Here is a 19,096-nt window from a genome sequence, read left to right as displayed (position 1 = left end):
CTATGCAGGATGTGTGCTTACATTCGTCCAGTCACAGCGCAGTTTGTGTGCCCTCAACTTGGTAAGGGCCCATTCATGTCTTTGAACTTATATCCTAGAAGACTCTATAGGGACTTCTAGCAGGATTCTAGCTGCAGTAAGAGCCTGGCCACCATGGTGGGTTTCCAAACCCAAGAGACACAATCCCCATTTCTTTTAAAGTATTCTGGGGGACTGCACTTTCTTTTGGCTGAAGGTAAGGCCCTCATCTGCAGGCAGGGACACTTCTACACATAGTGACTATTGCCCAAGTCTATGGACAAAGATTGTATTAGCTTGTTGGTGAGTTCCTGGTGTGGACAAGCCTTTCTTTCTGGGATTGAACGAAGGACTTTAGTAGGAAGAAACACGGGCACTTATGTTGCTGCACCAACTTCTAGTCAACCTCCAACTACGGTGAATAGCTATGGGGAAAGACTGGAAGCATTTCATAAACATGGCCCCTTCCCTCTTCTTGCCCAGACCATCCCTGCCAAGAGTCTGTCAAAAGACTTGAGAACGTCCTTGAAGGCCCGAAGCATGGCTAGTATGATAGTGTTTGGAAGGGACATGGCTGAAAAGGTGGACAACTTCGAGTGAGTTTTTCCTTAGATTCACTTCTACGGCAGTTTAAGCTTTCCGTCTTCTGATGTGCAGGCGGCTCTGAAGAGTTTAACTCCCGCCCCCCAGACAGTCCCACCTACTGGCAGGAAGCCGAAGGCAGGTGTTGCTGGGTTGTAAGTGGTTTTACTGCATGTGCTCATAGACAGTAATTCAAATTTAAATAAAAGAGCTTCAAGGCTGCGGCTGTAGGGGGGGCATGAATCCTCTGCAGGGATTCGATGTGATTTCCAAGTCCTATTTTAAGGCTAGTGAGGTTTATGTCGGGTAATGAGAGGTCCAACTCCCAACTTGTGGGGGGGGCTGTGAAGTCCTGGATTATAGCAGTGATGGGGCACCACCCGCACCCCTTGCAAGCTCCGAAACACCCCCTTCACTATTCCCTGCTCCAGTCCACCAGCCTCTTTGCCTTTCTCCGCCCATCCAGAGCCCCTCGTGCTTAAGAAACTTCTAAGGTTGGGTTATGCCTTCTGTTTGGAAAACCCCACCTTTCTCCTTCAGGATTCAGATCAGCAGTGACCACAATAAGGCCAGCCCACATGGTTAGGGCTGTGACTGCTTAGCACATCCTCAGTGCTGCTGATCCCCTTACCTGACACTGACCCTCTGATGTATCTTATAAATAACCCCATTGTGGATATCGCTTAATGTCTGTAACTGGAATATAAGCTTAGGGAGGGGAAGCTTTGTATCTGTTTCTTTTTTTTTTTCTTTTCCACTGTTGGATATCTAATATTTACAGCAGATCCTGGCTTGTTAAAGGGACCCTGTAGATATCTGCTAAGGAAAGGAGCGAGGAGAATCTGCTGTTTGGTATCTACAGGAAACTGCAAGTAACTAACTCCTAGGCAACCCGTGCTTCCCAGTCAACAGCACAAGGCAGAGCGAATGAGAGCGAAGCTTCTCCCACTCTCTGATAAGGTTCTAAGGTTTGCTTTTCTTGGGCATCCCTGGTGCTCCCTAGGAACCATCTCAATGGCTTCCCTGCCAGTCTGTCCAAGTCACTCAATTCTATTTAGAGATGAAACCAGAGCAAAGCATGGATAGACAGGGTAGAGACAGTTTGTGTTTCCTATGGGTGGTTAGCCGGAGCATGGCAAGGACACGGGGAGGGGCTGCTGGTGCATCTTGGGACTGTGGGGACTTTACTGCCCCCAGCAGACTTTGAAGCAGCCCCAGCAAGCTGCCGTTAGTCCCGGGCCCTGGTGCTCACCTGCACATTCCTGTTCAGGCTGACAGCAGGAAAGAACAGGCCCTCCACGTTCTCAAAGGCGATGGGACCTTGCTGCTCATTGTTGATGAAAAATGTTAACGTCTTTCTGTTTAAGTCGAGGAGGACCCCGATGGTGGCGCCTTTTGTGATCCCCCCTTCGGTTCTGTGGGAAAAGGGGGGGGGTGGAGTCTCATCAGCTCGTTGCCATTCTTAAATCTCCCCATTTTGGTTTGTGGAACCCCTCTTTAGTTTTGCTTTCGATATTTGATACCGGGGATTGACCCTAGGGCCTCATGTACGGTAGGCAAGCGCTCTGCCACTGGTTTTATCCCCAGCTCTCTTTTTAATTTTTTAATTAAGTTTTAATTGAGACAGGGTCTTACCAAAGTCTCCAGGCTGGCCTTGAACTTCCACCACAGCCCAGGCAAGCCTTAAACTTGGAATTGTCCTGCCACAACTTTCCAAGTAGAAGGAACTACAGACCTGTCCCATCAGGCCTAGCCAAAGCAGAGTTTTGAAACCTGTTTAAGTTTTTCCCCCAGCTCAGCTTTTTTTTGCACATATTTTTGCTCTAAGAAACCCTTTTCACATAAAACTTTAAAGCCTCAGATACACCGTATACTATTTATATTTGGTGTATTAATGCTTTACATATGAAAATATGATTTAGATTTTTTTTTGCTCCCCCAAATTCCCAATTCCCTGTGGAGACAGCCACCCCTCATGACAACCCCTTGTTTACTGTGCCTTGCTGAGCGTGAACTGGTACACATGGAATCTCTACCACTGAGCTATAGCAGAAAAAAATTGAATACAGAAGCCCGGGCCAAAGGAGCCTTTCATACAGCACATCAGCTGTATGGCACACTTTGGATAAATGGTGTGAATTTAGCAGCATTTAATACAGAGTGACGTAATCCGAAAGCCAAAACAAAGGAGCACTTATTTAGGTGGAGCCCAGAACATGTGCGTGAGCTACTGGACTCAGGTAGACACACTCTGGAAAGATGCTAATCTTTCGGCATGTAGAATTAGAAAGAAGGCATTAGCATGGTTCTGTAAACACGACAGCATTGAAGTAGATGCTTCCCCGAGACACAGCTATACTACAGGGAATGCAGTGATTTCCAGAAACCTGAGGACCAACGTACAAAGATCTGTGTCTTCTGTTGCCACTGATGGTTTCACAGGACACTTAGATAGGAACGGCCACACCTCTTTTCCCCCACTGAGTTTAAGACCTCGCAAAACTGAACTTCATCTCAGCAGAGCACAGAAATGTATCAGCATCATTTTTCTCTGGCATGCAGAAGACAGACTGGACACCGTCACTCACAGACAGGCTTACAGACTCCATCTCTGCCAGTGACAGATTCGCCAGCAACAGCACAAGGGACATGCAGCTTGCATGCAAGCAGAGGTGTTCAGCTTCTGGAATGTGCTTTTCTGCAGTGTGTCATGGCGCTGTTCTTATGTTCACTCCAAAATCAAGGGGCTAAACCCAAGTGCTTAGGTGATGGTGTCAGAAATCTAGTGACAGAGCCCCTCCCGAATGTCAATCACTGAAGATAGCTGCTGTCTAGGTCCTGTTGGATTTGATAGCAAGATATACATGCTTTGTGTGCTCACTTCAAGGGATGACCAGGAAGACATACTTGAATAGAGCTGGACAGAGTGTGTCCATGGGCCAGGAGGCTCTGGGAGCTCCCTGGCTATGAAGGGTCAGTGGTGAGCTACAAGAGGAGCTGAAATAGCAAAGTCATTATTCTGCCCCTGCTGGGCCCTTTCTTCCTTTGATCTCACTGAACACAGGGGATAGCTTTTTCAGAGATGCCAAAGAGAGTGTATCCTGGGGGAATGTTTGAGAATAAGACAGACCAGTGTCCATGAAAAGACACCTTTGACCCAGAAGATAGGAGAAAAATATGTTTGAAGAAAACAGAAATAAATGGAAAAGGAAATTATAAAACATAGACAGTTGGAACTGTCTGTATTTTGGTGATAAAGGACATTTCTTCAGGAGATACTATATCCTCTTTCTTCAGCAAACCCGATGCTGTAATACACACAGTAACAAGTAAGTTCAAGTTTAAAGCTATCCACGCAGGTATCCCTAATACCAAGCTTAGTTAATGGCTTCTATTCTGAGAAGCAGTACTGGTGATAATGACAATAAGAACAAAGGCTTCCATTTCCAGGTACTTCCAAAGTGGGGCACTAGTGCATATCTCATCTCAAGTCGTCTTCAGACCACTCCTGCATGGAAACATATTCTTATACGAATTTGGAGGATTGACAAACTGAGATTCAGAAAGAATTAAGTACCTTGACCCTTTAAAACACTTTTCTGGTAAGTTCTAAGTCTGGGTTTTCTTTTGTAGCCCTGAGTGGAATTTGACCGTGAGGGCCCAAGGAGAAGTCACATGACTCTACCCCTCTGTGATGTAGAAACCAGCTGAGTGGACCATCCTAGAGATTTCCTAGCATGGGAGCTCCTGTGCTGTGGATGAAGACCATCTGCCCTGCTTCCTAGTGCTGTCCGTGTAGGGTGTTGAACTAGGGCTCTCCCTCCTGTCCCCAAGCCACCATGAAGAAGGCTTGGCGTGGGGCTGCAGGGTACCTGTTGGTGTGCGAGTTGTTGTGCATGAACCAGCTCCGGTTATTGTCCACATACATTGCCCACGCTTTGTCGTCCTTCCCCAACATCACATCCTTCATGACGTCGATGCGAGCCACGCCAAACGCTGGATCAGGGTGGTTGTCATAGCGATCTATGGTTAGCTCCCAGTAGTGGACGCCCTTGGAGAAGCCCGTCTTCCCCAACACCACCCGGTCGTCGTAGCTACTGCACGTCACCGTCAGGTTGTCATTGGAGAAGATGATGTCCGAGTGTGCTGAGCCCGGGTCAAATGCAAACCAAGCCACTGAGGACAGAAGGGAGGCGAGTTATTGGGATGGCTTCACGTATCATAGCACGCATCCAGGCAGCGTGACACATAGTGTCACATTTTCATGCTGCCATGCAGGAGGGAGGTTTCTGGGGCCTGAGTCACCGTAAGTGAACAGATAGATGGGGCACATCCTGGGGGATGATAGTCTGCACCAGGGGAGCAGACGGAGGACACAGGACCAAGTCAGCAGAGTTACCTGGCTTAGACTGCACTCCCAGTCAGTTGATCCAGGAGTGAAGTAGCATCGAGCCCCTTCACCTGGCGACTGGCGAGCCAGTGCACCAGAGACATAGAGGGTATGGGGGCATGCTAGGATGCCTGTGTAGCCCTGAGGCAGGGAGGCTAGATCTATAACCCTGGATGGAGGAGGGATAGAACACACTGAGTGAAATCAGGAAATACGCTTGGGCAGAAGTGCGGGAAAGCTCCCACAGCCCTCATACCTGCTCACCCAAATCGTGAAGCTGCAAAGCAACATAAACTAATTGTCATGTGGCTTGCTTGCAGGAGAGATTGCTTCCTTTATAACTTATAGATAAGTTATAAATAAGTGTTACTCCTAAAACTGGCATCTAATAGACATTGCAGAAGCAGTTTGGACGTTAGGTGCAGACAGGGTGAGGCGTTTATATACACAGCTGTGCCCAGTTTCTACATATCGTCTGAAAGAGCGATCCCGAGAGGTCAGAGGCTGAGGTGCTGAGCCTGCCGCCCCTCGCATGCGCTTTGCCTCTGCTATGTGTAAGAGAATAATGTTAGTCCATACCTGCCAGCAGCTTTTTAATGTCAACTGTGGTCATTCCAATGCAAGGCATGGGGGAGAGAAACAGGAAGCAAAATTGACATTGACAAGAAAACACGTTTCTTTTGATAGACTAATACCAACAAGGGCTCCACTGAGAACATTACACACACAACAGCCGGCCGACTCGTACCACGACTGACATTCAGCGCTCAGAAAGAGTGTTTTGCAATTGATGTAGAAGAAAGGGGTATTAAGGTATAATGTTAAAAAAAAAAGACAAGCATTTTCTAAGAAATTGAGAAACTGTTATAATGGAGTTAGAATGACATTTGGAAAATTTTATTGACATGACAAAGCCACCACCATTTCTTTTGCAAAGGAATTGAGCGTAGCAGTCACACAGGCGAAAGTAACAATTACAGTGGGTATACTTGCCTAATTGAGAGTAAGATGCAGACTGTGTCTCAAAATTGCATCCTATAAAAAGATACTACACATCAAGGCTGTGAAGGGACAACCAGGTTCATAAAAGCCATTTGCATTCACTTAGAAAGCACAACCGAGTATGGTCCCCAGAGGCCTGATTCATAAAAAAAAAATAGACAAAAAACAAAAAAACCAAAGCCCTTTTTGTGTTCCTTTGCTCGGTATATATTGCTTTTGTGCTCTCTCCAAATGAAAAGTTCATCTTTTTACATCTTGGCAAAATCTTTGTCCAACTGGCTTTAAATGCTGCAGCTTAAATGTTCATTGTCTTTCTGGTTCAATTTTATACACTAACGTTTGCAAGCTGAGGAGCTCAACTGTCTTAAGATGAGAAAAAGTTGCTCAATAGAAGTAGAAAAAAAATCACCCGGTAGTGGTAACTCTGCTCTGGGGCAATAATCTACTGATTTTTGATTTCCTACTGGCTTATGGCAGGAAGCCTTTATTTGCTGTGATGAGGGCAGGGCAAGCATTCCACGTGTAAAGAAGTGTGGAATCTACATGTCTGCTATGAATGCCTCGTAATCAACAATCACACGAATCGACTGCGCTGACAACAAAGATTACTTTCCTTCTTAGCTCACTTTGCTACAGCAGCTCTTCTCATCGGAGGGAGGGGAGGAAGGCTGACGTGGGGTGGGACGTGGGCTCGGAGCTATATAGGAATCACTTGCGGGACTTCTGCTCTCATCTTCCCTAACGTCTGGTTTCCCTTTTTTTAAATTTTTTTTTTTTGGTTCCCTTCTGATGAGAACCCGTGTGAAGGAGGAGGAAAGTGACTTGGACTGAAAGTGTCCACAGGTGTATGACCTACAATTCCCAGGGATGTCGAGCCCTGGTCTAAGAAATGGGAATCTTTGGTGGAAAGAATCATGCAAACTTTTGCAATTTAGTATTGTCCTAATAAACTAATTTCTAAAACAATTGGAAGATAAGGTGCTGACTTGAAAGAATTTTACAAGAATTACTTCCTATAAAAGAGCTCCGGGTTATCAATTTAAATGTTAAAACCTTCTCTTGCTCAGCTTACTTTATTCTGGGATACATTCATCTTCTTCCGGCTCAGTTGATTTTTTTTATGTTTAACTTTTTTTGCCAGCTGCCTTTTCAATTCCTCATTATGAACTGGAACACAGTAAGTATGGGCTATAAAGAATTTCAAAACCACATTTCATATCCAGATTTGGAAGTAAATTTGTGGAATCTGAATAGGGCTTTCAAAATTTTTAAATGAATCGTGCCTTGTGGGGTCTTTTTTAAAAACAAATACTCTGGACTCTTTTTCTACCAATTTAAAGACAACATCATCCATTTACGATTCAATGATACAACCAGAACAAGGCTATTAAATACACCTGCCAAGTACCCGGACCCGACATTTCATTTCATTTCATTTTATTCTTGAGACAATATACATTACAAAGACTGCAACAGTGTTTTGGTACATTAGAGACAAGCAGAGGGCTCCATAACAAAGCATGTGGGAAAAGCCAGTAGTGCACAGAAAAACAAGAAACAGAAAAACACAAGAAAAATGTCACTGTTCAAGGGAGCTCGAAGTCCCTGCATCCTTTTTGCGCCGTCATGCTGTGGCCTTCTTCATTCCAGGATGTGGTATGAGCCAAAGGGATAAAATAAAACCCCAAAGTACCCCCTGGGAACGTGAGATGGGCATTATGTATCCGTGATTACAATATAGCCCCGAAGAGATCAGCTAGCTCTGCGTTTTAGGAATTTGATTCTGCTTGCTAGACAGAGCTCACTGCAAAATAACTTGAATCTAGCTTTGCAGGACGCAACCATAAGCTCTGCTGCATTTTGGCTGTGAGCAACTTCCTGAGGCCGCTTATTTTGATTATAGGATCTCTGGCCCTTGGCGTCATGAGGAAGGGTTTCTAATTCGGCCAACAGTGGCTCCTACCCTTTGCTAGGGAAAGTGACCTGCTGTGGCCTATAGTCCTACCAGGTGCATGGCGGCCTTTGCAGAAAATGTTTTAATTTCCTGCTCTCTGCTTCCCTTGCTTTGTAGGATGTATTCTGCTATTGGCATGGTTTTTTGTTTTGCTTTGCTTTTTGTTTTATTTTTGTCAGTAAAGATCTCTTGAGTCTATGTTTAATCAGACCACTCCAGGCTGGATGCACCGATCCAGTCTCCCAGACACAGCTGGTTTCCTGGATCCAGAAGGTTGCAAACCTCCACACTACTGCCATGGCCTCTACTCAGCCAGTGCCTATGCCGTGCTATGGCGCTGCATGTGATGAAGAGCAAGTTTTCCATGGTGGTACAACTTGGCGCATCCCGTTCCAATGCCATCACACATGGACCACAGCTCTGGGGTGGGTCGTTCCACCATACAAACAAGAATGCCAGAAAGCTCCCTCAGCCACACTGGAAGCCACAGACACAGACACAAGTCACCCCCCCACACCCCACCACTACCACCACGCACACAGATGGCAAGAACGACACACGTTTTTCAGAGATGCCTCCAAGACACAGAGATGAAGGGAAAGATCCAACAGCTCAGCTCACCGGGTGCATTGAGAGACTGCAAGGAAGAGTGCAAGCTCAGCTGATGGGGTGAGGATCGGAAATCAAAGTAGGATCTCCCGGGGAAGCTGGGTTGCAGATTAAGGGTGGAGGAGAAGGGACTCATTCTACGGAGCGGCAATCTTTCCGAAGGCACTGGAAAAGGGAGGGTCTGTTCTTCTGAATCTGTGTCTAAATGTAAGATCAATGCAAACCAGAGATCAGATATCTGCTGGCTGCCCGGGCCAGGTTCCCAAAGCCTGCCTCAGCCAGCGATCACACAAACATTCATCAGCCCGGCAGGAGCCACCCACAGGTATTAGCAAACCCGTGTGTCTGAGCCTGGGAATTCTCCGTGGGTCGGGAACCCAGACCAGACAACCACTCCAGCACCACTGGCAACCATTTTAAGTTCTCTGACTTTTAGCAATAGAAAAGCATGTTACATGAGAAACATTGAGACTTTCAGGAACATTTTACCCATTGACGAGGAAATCCACATCTTTTTTTTTTTCTTCAACTACTCCTCAAGTTACTGTGCTTTTAACAATGGTTTCTCAAAGAGCTTCTATTTAGGACATGATAACTTTTAGAAACCGTGGAACATTTTTTTCTTTACTAACACATTCCCTCAATTTCTAGAGATAGTTTTAATCTTAGAGCACTCAAGACATGATCTTTGAACGGAGGAAGAAATACAGGCCCGACAACTGAGGGATGAGACCACTCTTGTTTCTGAATTATTCTCACGTTCTATGGACACCACTTAACCTGTCTCAGTTCTCTAATAATAGCAGAGTGGGCGGGGGGGGGGAGTGCACAGGTGGGAGGTGTCTGCGGCTGCTCACTAAGGCCTGGTGTGACAGCCACGATTGGATTAAAGGGAGGTCTCGGTCACGGCCTGGAGTCCTGGTAAGCTCAGCTCAGTAGTGAAGATTCAGGAAGTAGAGATGGCGTGTCAGGAAGTAGAGATGGTGTGTCAGGAAGTAGAGAGGGCGTGTCAGGAAGTAGAGATGGCGTGTCAGAAGTAGAGAGGGCGTGTCAGGAAGTAGAGATGGCGTGTCAGGAAGTAGAGATGGCGTCAGGCTCCAGACCCTCAAGGAAACACTTTCTCATTGAAAAGGGAATTTTGTTTTGGTGACCAGTGGGTGTTACTGGGACTGTCTTGTTAGTGACTTGTCTTTGTACACAGCTGTTTCTGATCAAAATACCACACTGTGGGTTCAAGCAACAGTGTGTACGCGAGTGTGTGTGTGTAGAACATAATCCTGTCTGGAGACCTCATAAGAGGGGCGACCGCAGGTTTTAACACTGCAAAGCAGCAGCCTCGTTTTCATTTCCAATCTCACAATATTAATGTTAGCTTTTCAGACTCTGGTCTTAGCCCTGAGGTGAGATTTAATTTTTTTATCTATAAATCAAATATCAGAGAAAAGGATAGGAGCTAAAGCTTTACATCCCCAAGAATAATGAGTGAAGTTTCTACTTAAACTTCATATAGTTGGGGTGACTCGGGATGTCTGATCATTTCTTTGTACAGATATAATAAATTAAAAAGAAATTATTGTTCTTCCCATTTATTTATTTATTTATTTATCTATTTGTGTGTGTGTGTGTGTATGTGTGCGCACATGTGCACGTACACACTCAAGAGCCACAGCACATGTGCAGAGGTTAGGGGACAGCCTGCAGGAGCTGGTTGTCTACTTCTGTCCTGCGGGTTCCAGTGCCTGAACTCAGATTGTCAGAGTTGGCGGCAGGTACCCAGATCTGCTGCGCTGTCTCACAGCCCCCCCCCCCCCCGCCATTATTTATGTCACAATCAACTTAAAGGGAAACTAACTTCTTAGTTTCCTGAAAAGATCTAGAATGTGACCACCCAGCAGACACAGACTCTTTTTAGCTAGAGAAGACATTTGCCTCTGTATTTGTGTCAGTGAACTTTTCATTCACAAGAGTTTGCTTGAAAATGTGTGACAATCGATCCATTATACTGCAGACACTGTTTGCTTTCAAAATTAAGGTAAAATAATATTTGGAGCATATTGGATCTCCGAGCAGTGATCTGAACACCCATGGAGAGACGTGTACTCTACCCATAATTTGGGGATCAGATTCAAGCCCATCATGAGTAACACTCACCCTTCTTATTCTCTGTGCCAAGAACTTTGAGGTGGGGGTGCTCAGTGAAGTCATGGCTTCTCCTGGGATTAATAATGGCAGCAAGACAGCTTTTTCCCTATTCTTTTATGTTGTTTGATTGATTGCCTATCAATAAGTCACATTTTCCTCAACTCATCTTACTCTCAAGCTTGTCCTCCACCCAGGCAGAGAGGTTCAACAACCATTCATTCTTTGTTTTTCCTTTGAGATCTTTCATAACCAAACAGGCGGGATCATCTCCCATTTTTCTAAGCAAAATGAAACAAAACAAACCACACAAAATCAAACTACCTTGCTAGGAGAACTTTCCAAACAAATTAGAGGAAAGAAAAAAGATCATTTCCACCCAATTCCAGTCAGACTAACGGGCGAGCCTCCCTCCGTGCCTCTCCCATGGGCCCATGGTGTGTTTGATCAGTTGTCTACAGGGCAGTTAGGCCACTTAGAAACAGCTGAGGAGGAACCGCTAAGCTCCCCATGAAGTCCCCTGAGGGATGGATCTCCAGTCAGCACTGTGTGTTTGGAGTTACTGATTTTATGGCTTGGATATGCTCATTTCAGGGTTCCACTCACCAGATACTCTCAAAGGCCAAATGGGACAGATCACTAATCAATCCTGCAAGCATCTGATGCCAGTCATTAATCCGTTTCTGGGCTACGTAGACATTGGTAACCATGTTTTAGCACACAGATCTTCTTTCTGGTCATGCTCCTCTAGACAAGTTCAAAGGGGTCCTAAGTACAACATGGCAAGATTGCGAACAGTATTACCCCTTCCTCGGTTAGCCAAAGCATGTTTAACTCACACTGAACATAAATAAATACAACTACCCCAGTGTGGAATCTGTGTTATACTGTGGGGTGCAGGAAGAAAGTGAATCCTACTTCCTCGCCTTCTCATGCAAACACAGCTATCGATCTCAACAGCCTTCAGAGAAGGCTCCTTGGCTGGCAACATTCCATTGAGAAGACAAAGAAGAATGTGGTTTTAGTTTTGTTTTCCAGAACACAGGCTGGGATGCTAGTACTTGTGATCACAATCATTGTCCTTGTCTGACAATCACTAGAGAAAGATGAAGGGTGTCTTAGGACAGTGCTACTACCTCATCGTGTGTAGCATATCTCTAGCCCTGCCTGGTTGAGCTTTATTGAGAGCTGCTCCGTAGGAAAGACAAGCAGAAAAGTATCTGTCCATGGCTGAGGGTGGAGACTGCACTCACATAGTGTGTGTGTGGGTGTGTATGCTGTGTGTATGTGTGCACGTGTGTTTATGTGCTCACAAGAGCAGAGTCTAGAGGACAGCTGGAGATGCCATCTTGTACTTTGGGACAAGGTCTCTCATTGGCTTGGAGTCTGCCTATTAGGTTGGTTTGGTCAGCCGGCAAGCCTCAGTTATCCCGTCTGTCTTTCTCTCTCCCCAGTGCTGGACTAACAAGTGCTTTACTGACCGAGCCATCTCCCCAACCTCACTCATATGGGTAACTCCAGGACGAGAACTGTGTTCAGAGGCAGACATGTTCTTACTGCCGATCAGCTCTATCAAGGACTGGTGATTCCCTCTTCTTCCCTAGGGCTCGTTCCCTTCCCTGGATCCTGGAGTGGAGACCCTGCTGATAGCAGAAGGCTCTGCTTAAACGGGACAATCGAGATTTACTCAAACAGACTCAGTGGGGACCACATATGCTCTTTACTGACTTTCAGTATCAAGAAGAAAACACCTGTGTGGTGTACGCTGTTTGTAACGGGATTTCTTTTATTTGTTTGACACTTACTGAATAACTATCATGGGCTAGATGATGTGTTAGAATTTGGTAGTTGAAAAGCATGAAGCTGGCAGGAGCACTGACTATAAGAAAATTAACAGTAGAAAATGTGTCAATTATCTTTGATAAGTTTTCTACTTCTGGGGGTGGCATTTTTTATTCTAATATGAACAGAGTACTAAAGAGTTCTAAATATTTGAAAACTTAAAACATTATTAGAAGATGTAGAATAATTTGTATGTGTAAATTATTCCATTTTTAAAAATGTACATGTGTGTATGTCACATGTGAAAATGTCCACACAGGCCAAGAGAGGACATTGGATCTCATGAAGACAGAGTTACAGGGCTGTGAGCAGCCTAAAATGGGTTCTCAGACTGAACTGGGATCCTCTGCAAGGGACACTCTTAAGCACCTGGGTGGGGGCTGTCGCTCCGGTCTGACAAGTAACAATCTTTAATATGCTATTTGGGGGACTCAAAGGGAAAGAGCAAAGCAACTAAAGTTTCCTATGCAGCATCCACTAAACGAGCTTCCCCAGCATCCTGGTGGAAGCCCTGGTGTCTTCCTGTCTGGCAGGCACAGCTTTGAAACTGAGCGGCCATTGGGCCACAGCCTCATATGGTTCAGAGCACAGCAAACAAGATGCCACTGGGAGCCACACAGATGGCAGGAAAGATGAGTTCTGCTGCCGTGTACCCTGGCTGCGAAATAACCTGCTCTTGTCGGGAGGACAAGGAACAAGGGACAAGTGCGTGAGAAAGCGGGCTGTTTTCTCAAATGATCAAACAAGCAGCCGAAGTCACAACTGTGTCCAACGGGGGTGTAATTTATAACAGAAGGTGGCATCTTCAGCGTTCCTAAGAGTGGCAGTAATTGCTGCTGAGTACTGAGAAACAAATCTGCTTTGAAAACCTCCTTTTAAAAGAATGAACCAGCTCTTGGCACTCGGAGGATGGCTGCATATTTCCTTGTCCAATCCTCCACTCCAATTCAGAACACCATGGAATTATTTATGAGCAACATCTCTCCTCAGGAGGCCCGAGAATCCTCACACTCTAATTAGATGCACGCTTCCGCTTCAGAAGAGCACATTCTCTACCTCCACAGAGGGGGTGGAAGATCCAATTCAGTCTTATGAAAACTCTTAGGAAATTTCTTGGGATGCTACATGTTGTCAAAATGAAAAGGACAAAACAATTCTCTCTTCTGAGCTCTGGAATTTATCATTATCTTTCTCTCTTTCTCCATGGTAAATTTTACCCCAAATTGGTCAAGTACAATTTACCTACCTTGAAGACTTTGTTCTGAGAATGAATGTTCTAAGTAAGTTAGGTTTTGGAGAAGCCCAGATATTTTGAGCCAGGCAAAACAAGCAGAGGCTTAGGGGAAAACATATTCAGGGTACAGGTGTTTTTTCATATAGAATAATTTCTCAAATATTTAATTTAATGCTGAATATTCAATATTATAGACATAACTTTTAGACCCACCAAGACCTTGGAGGAGGCAGTGATACCTGGCATCTGACCTACATTCAGTATATAGTAACAATATACAGCATTCAATGTATAGTAACAGTATGCAGCATTCAATGTATAGTAACAGTATGCAGCATTCAATGTATAGTAACAGTATGCAGCATTCAATGTATAGTAACAGTGCTTGATTGACAGCCACACTGAAAAGCAGGAACAGGGAAGCACTAACTGCAGGAATTTAGGGTTCCGCGGTTTCACGTATGAGAGAACTGAAGCCTCCAAAGGCTGAGGAACACATCCTCAACTGTGGTGGGGTTGGATAGACTGGCAAGATCAGTTCCTGGTGATAAAATTGGAGAATGAAAAAGCTTTTTTTAAAAAAAAAAAATAACGTCCTAGAAATATACAAAAAGGCAAAGTGTATGCCGAGGACCACAGAGTGTCTTCTAATGGCATAAGAGGTCACTTAGGATTGATGGGACGATTTAGTGCCATCTACAAACCCTGTACTGCATTGAGGAGAAATCTCTAATTCTCTAAATAGGGTCGCTCACGAGCCCCTGGGAGGTGACTGTGGGGCTCCTTTGGCGGTCACTGTTTTCCTGAAGGGTTCTCTTCCTCATGAGGTTACAGCTTCTATGGGAAGGGGGAATCTCAGCACGCTACGGTTTAAAATGAAATGCTTAGGCTGGCCTCAGATTATCAATTATAGCTACAAAGGGATGCAGGGCACATATACCTGAGGCCATTTGATGTTCATGGTGTCGGATGGGGACAGGTTCTGCCTATACCGCTCAATATTTCAGGGTGGTTTCCTTTGATGTGTGGGAGAAAGGCCGTTACCATGGAAAGGACAGTGTGAGGCTGAACTTCTGATCAGGTAGATGCTGGGGCGAGGGTCACTGTGGACATTCCGCCAAGGATTAACTTTCTTTTCTTCAGTGCCCAGGGCCCACAATTGGTAGCAGTGCTGGGTGGAGTATACAGCCTTACGTAAAACACTGCTCTCTCATATCCTTTATTTCCTTTTCTCTACTTCCCAAGCTGAGATCTACATGGGGTGGGGGTGGGCGGGGGAGGCTAGAAAGCTTCTATCAATCACTAGTTTTGTGCTGGTTTCCGTCTAAGTTGGCTTCAAGCCCCAGGCCTCATCTGTAGTAGCTTTTGAGGATCTCACAGATCTTTGACATTCTTTCTCCTTGCCAATCACTGACCATCACCTCCTGCCTAGGGTATCCACGGTAACACTTGTGGGAAGGGTCTCTTTAGGCTAATTGCCTGGGGTAGGGCGGGAGAATGTTCAGAGACACCTGTATGCTGGCTTCAGACAGGCTGAAATAAAGCCCCTTCTACATCTTCTTAAAGCCAAGAGGCTATGTTCTTTCTTACACAAAAGCGTCCCGTGGCTCTGGGAATATCACTGTCCTATTTCTGGCTAGAGGAACAGACAAGGCAACTCTCCACGCAGCTTCACTTTGAGAGGGTATGCTTACACACCCGGCAGACTCAGGGTAGCTTTTGTTCTCTTTCCGGAGGTAAAAGCAAGGGACAGGTTTCCAACATCAGCCAGAGTGTGCCGCACCAGCTGTCTGAAAGAACTGGGTCTGAGGTGTTAGTTACTTCACACCTCAGGAGTTTAATTTCCCAGTGCGGGGTGGGGTACCAGCTTCCTTGTATGGTGCAGTAGATGGATTAATGGCCCATCCAAAAACGCCCACACCGGGATCCCCAGAAACCTCCACTGGGTTACCTTTCAGAGGGAAAAGGACGTTGCAGCTACCCGTTAAGGTTCTTAAGAGACTGGAGACTATCTTGGGCTGCCACGTGGGACCACAGGAACCACAAGGGCCCTTACATAAGGAAGGCAGAGTCAGAAGGAGTCTGGAAGATGCTATGCTGCCAGGTCTTAAGATAGAAGAAAGGGCCACGAGCCAGGAAAGGCAGGTGGCTACTAGAAGCTGGAAATGACAAGGAAACAGATGTTTTTCTAGAATGTCCTCAAAGAACCCGGTCCTGCTGACACCTCACCGATCTCAAGAAGACTGAGGGACACATGTGTGCTGTTTTACACCATTGGTTTTGTGGCAACTTAGTGCAATAGTAGACGTCTAATACATTAGGTGCATGCGTACTGTTGCCTCGGGAGAGCAGGGTCAATGTTTAGACATTAGTGACGGGTGGTGTAGTGTAGGATATAGCCTGTTTAACTGCCTTGGCGTGAGTGATTCTTTTTCAGTATATGACTTTATAGTGAAACATAGAACAAACAGATGTGTGTGTACATGTATGCACATGCATGTGGAGGGCAGAGGTGGACATGTCTTTATATTTTTAGACAGAATCTCTCAATGAGCCTGGATCTCGTTAACTGGTTTAGATCAGCTGGCCAGCAAGCTTGAGAGATCCTCATCTCTGCCTTCCCGTGCCATGCTCACAGGCATGTGCCACTGGGCCCTGCTCTTCTGTGTGTTCTGAGAACCTGAATCTGGGTCTTCATGTTTGTGCAACATGTTTATCAGCTGAGTCGCCTCCCAGCCCCACGATGAATAGTTTCATATGATTTCTCTGTTATATTTCACTCTCCCCCAAATATTTTCCGACTTTCATGTAATGGTCATTCTTCCTGGACCTTTTGGTTGGACAATGAGGGGAGTTCTTGGCAGCCTGGCACAAAATTAATAAGGTCTAACTAAGGTGGTGGTTCTTGGCTCGTTTGTTTGTGTTTACTTCGTGATGTGGCTACAAAGCCTGAAATATGCTTGACATGCCTTGGGGGCTCTGGAGGACATGCCGACTTTTAAATGCTTTGGATGGAAACCTTTCCAAAATGTACTACTTATGTTTAAATTTTCACAGAAAGCTCTCGGGATCTGGTGTGTGTGTGGGGGGGGGGTATTCTTTTTATCTCTTCTCATTATTTTCCTGCTTGCTCAATGCCCTCAGCTTCTCTAACAATTCCCAATGTCTTTTCATATACATATGTGTATACATCTATCTGTCTGTCTGTCTATTTATCCAGGATTTCACGTAGCACAGGCTCACTTAACTCACTCTGTGGCCAAGGAAGATCCTTACCTCTTGACTCTCCCACCTTTCCCTCCCATGTGTTGGGATTACAGGTCTGTGCCGCCACATCTGACTCCCAGCCTTCACTTTAATGTGCTGCTGGGGTCCTAGCAATGTGTCAATGAGTTTGCGACTCCCAGGTGCAAACTGGGCACCTAGAAATCAATGAGTCTGGACTTTATGTCCCCCCCCCCGCTGCTAACCAGAGGCCATTTTTGTTACTTCATTGTCAGCCCAAGATGTCACTCTAGACTGCAGGGCAGATAGTTTAAAGAGGCGTGACACCACGTGCAGCTATCTGAGCAAGCTCCCAGGGAGTGTGCACAATAGCAGAGAGGCCCCAGATTCCTAGGAGCGGGCTGGACTTCGTGCCATCTCTGGGAACAAGGGGCTAAGCTGGTTTCCTGGCGTAACTGAGACCTCTGCTAGTTAGAACTTTGGAGTGATCAGATTTCCTGTTGGTGTCAGTTCAGGTAGATTTGGGAAGTTTTTGCCTCATACATCACAGTTCTAAAAATCTGCTTGGATTTCCCTCCCTCTACATCTTTTCAAGAAACATTTTTATTCTTAGAAGCGACTATCTGCTATTTTAAACCTCAAGGTAGTAGAATCAAGGTGGTACACTACTCTGGAATGATCGACATGCTCCTGGTATACAATCTATCTGTAAGTAATTTGGAAACGCAGGTCAAGGGCCTTAAAAATACCCAGAAGTAGTTCTACACGCAAGAGCCTGCCCAGATGAACCTCTACAGAGACCGGAGTTAAAGAGACTGGAATAAATAGCAGTTCTGTAGAGGTCTCAATCCTATACTTTCTTCTGAAGAGGCAAGTGAGGGGCAGCTCCTACTCCCCAGAAGACTGCCAGACGTGAGCACTAAAACGCTCCCAGGTCTTGAGACGCTCAGCAGAGCTGAGCAGTGAAGTCTGTCACACAGAACGAGTCTCAGAACAGTGCGTGAAGAAGGCCTTGGTACATAATGGCTTCTACACTGTTTTACAGATGACCTTAAAGGCAGGGTATGGTTAGGATAGCCATTCAATGAGTTAATTAAAATAAATACAACCACGTTTATGGGCCTTACTTTAAAATCTCATTAAAATTCTTCAAAATTTTTAGCTTGCATTTATTTATCTATCTATCTATCCATTACTTGCACATGGTGTGAGGGAGGCACTGGCATGCCTGTGTGGGCAGAGGACAGCTTTCCTGGGTTGGCTCTCCCCTTCTGCATAGGGGTCCTGAGGATTGAACTCCAGTACTCAGGCTAGCTGGCTGGAGGGCAGGTGCCCTTCCCTGCTGAGTCACTCTGCCAGCCCCATTTCATGAAGATTAGCAGTTGTTTACATTTCCATTCCTTCCTAAGCCAGGGTAGTTTAGTTTTATTGGGACTGGCCTCATTCGTGTGTCAGTCCTGGAACCATTCCAGAGACCTGCTGTCAGGGACCTGACCTAACTTGAACTCAGGTGACACTGCTTTGTCCATTGGCTTCAATTATGGTGTGTTGTTTTCGGGTCAATTTTCTTAAGTATCGTCGTCTTTCTTCCCTTTGTGGATATGTGTCTGTTTCTTTAAGATCCATCCCCTCACTAGCCTGAAAGCTCCACCTAGCAAAGGAACAGGGCCTCTTCCGCTGTTTCTACCCACTGTGTAGTACCATGGGCACTTATCAGACACTCTGATAGACAGAAACATTTGACTTTGAGGGGGGAAATGAGCAGGATTCACAACAAAGCACACATCTGATTCCCCTGTGTAAGGTCAACTCTAGGCCGCAGAAGGTTTTGTGACCGAGTATTGGTGACAGATGACTTAAACCACATAATACATGTGTCGTTAACTTGGGCTTGCTGTCACATATGAAACCCACCCTTCTTAGATACAGACCTTGGCTCTGAAGTTTGGGAAGAAGCTGCTTCTTGCTAAGAAGGATGTAAAGGACTCTATCACAGCCAAAGGCTAGAACAAATCACCACCTCCCACCCCAAACTAGCAAAACAAACAAACAACAAGAGGATAAAGTATAAGTGCAACAGAATTCTCAGATATCTAGGGTG

The 19,096-nt window shown here is 45.6% G+C and overlaps 1 protein-coding gene across 12 annotated transcripts in view; it reads right to left on the bottom strand.

Annotated features, from left to right (window-relative positions):
• The window catches only part of Trim9 (tripartite motif containing 9), a 106,899-nt gene that overhangs the window by 2,505 nt on the left and 85,298 nt on the right, over positions 1-19,096 (bottom strand). For 2 of the 12 annotated variants that reach the window (XM_057782929.1, XM_057782931.1), the window contains 5 exons: positions 8,568-8,756; positions 5,984-6,025; positions 5,570-5,593; positions 4,473-4,776; positions 1,853-2,015 (listed from right to left, as the gene is read on the bottom strand). In XM_057782929.1, coding sequence (XP_057638912.1) covers positions 1,853-2,015; positions 4,473-4,776; positions 5,570-5,593; positions 5,984-6,025; positions 8,568-8,756 — 722 coding nt within the window. The remainder of the gene's footprint in view (positions 1-1,852; positions 2,016-4,472; positions 4,777-5,569; positions 5,594-5,983; positions 6,026-8,567; positions 8,757-19,096) is intronic. The other 10 variants (XM_057782932.1, XM_057782934.1, XM_057782930.1 and 7 more) reach the window with 8 other exon arrangements.

This window comes from Chionomys nivalis, chromosome 10, assembly GCF_950005125.1.
Source record: "Chionomys nivalis chromosome 10, mChiNiv1.1, whole genome shotgun sequence".
NCBI lineage: Eukaryota > Metazoa > Chordata > Mammalia > Rodentia > Cricetidae > Chionomys > Chionomys nivalis.
Note: the sequence above shows the minus strand (reverse complement) of the source record. Positions and strands in the feature narration are given on the sequence as shown.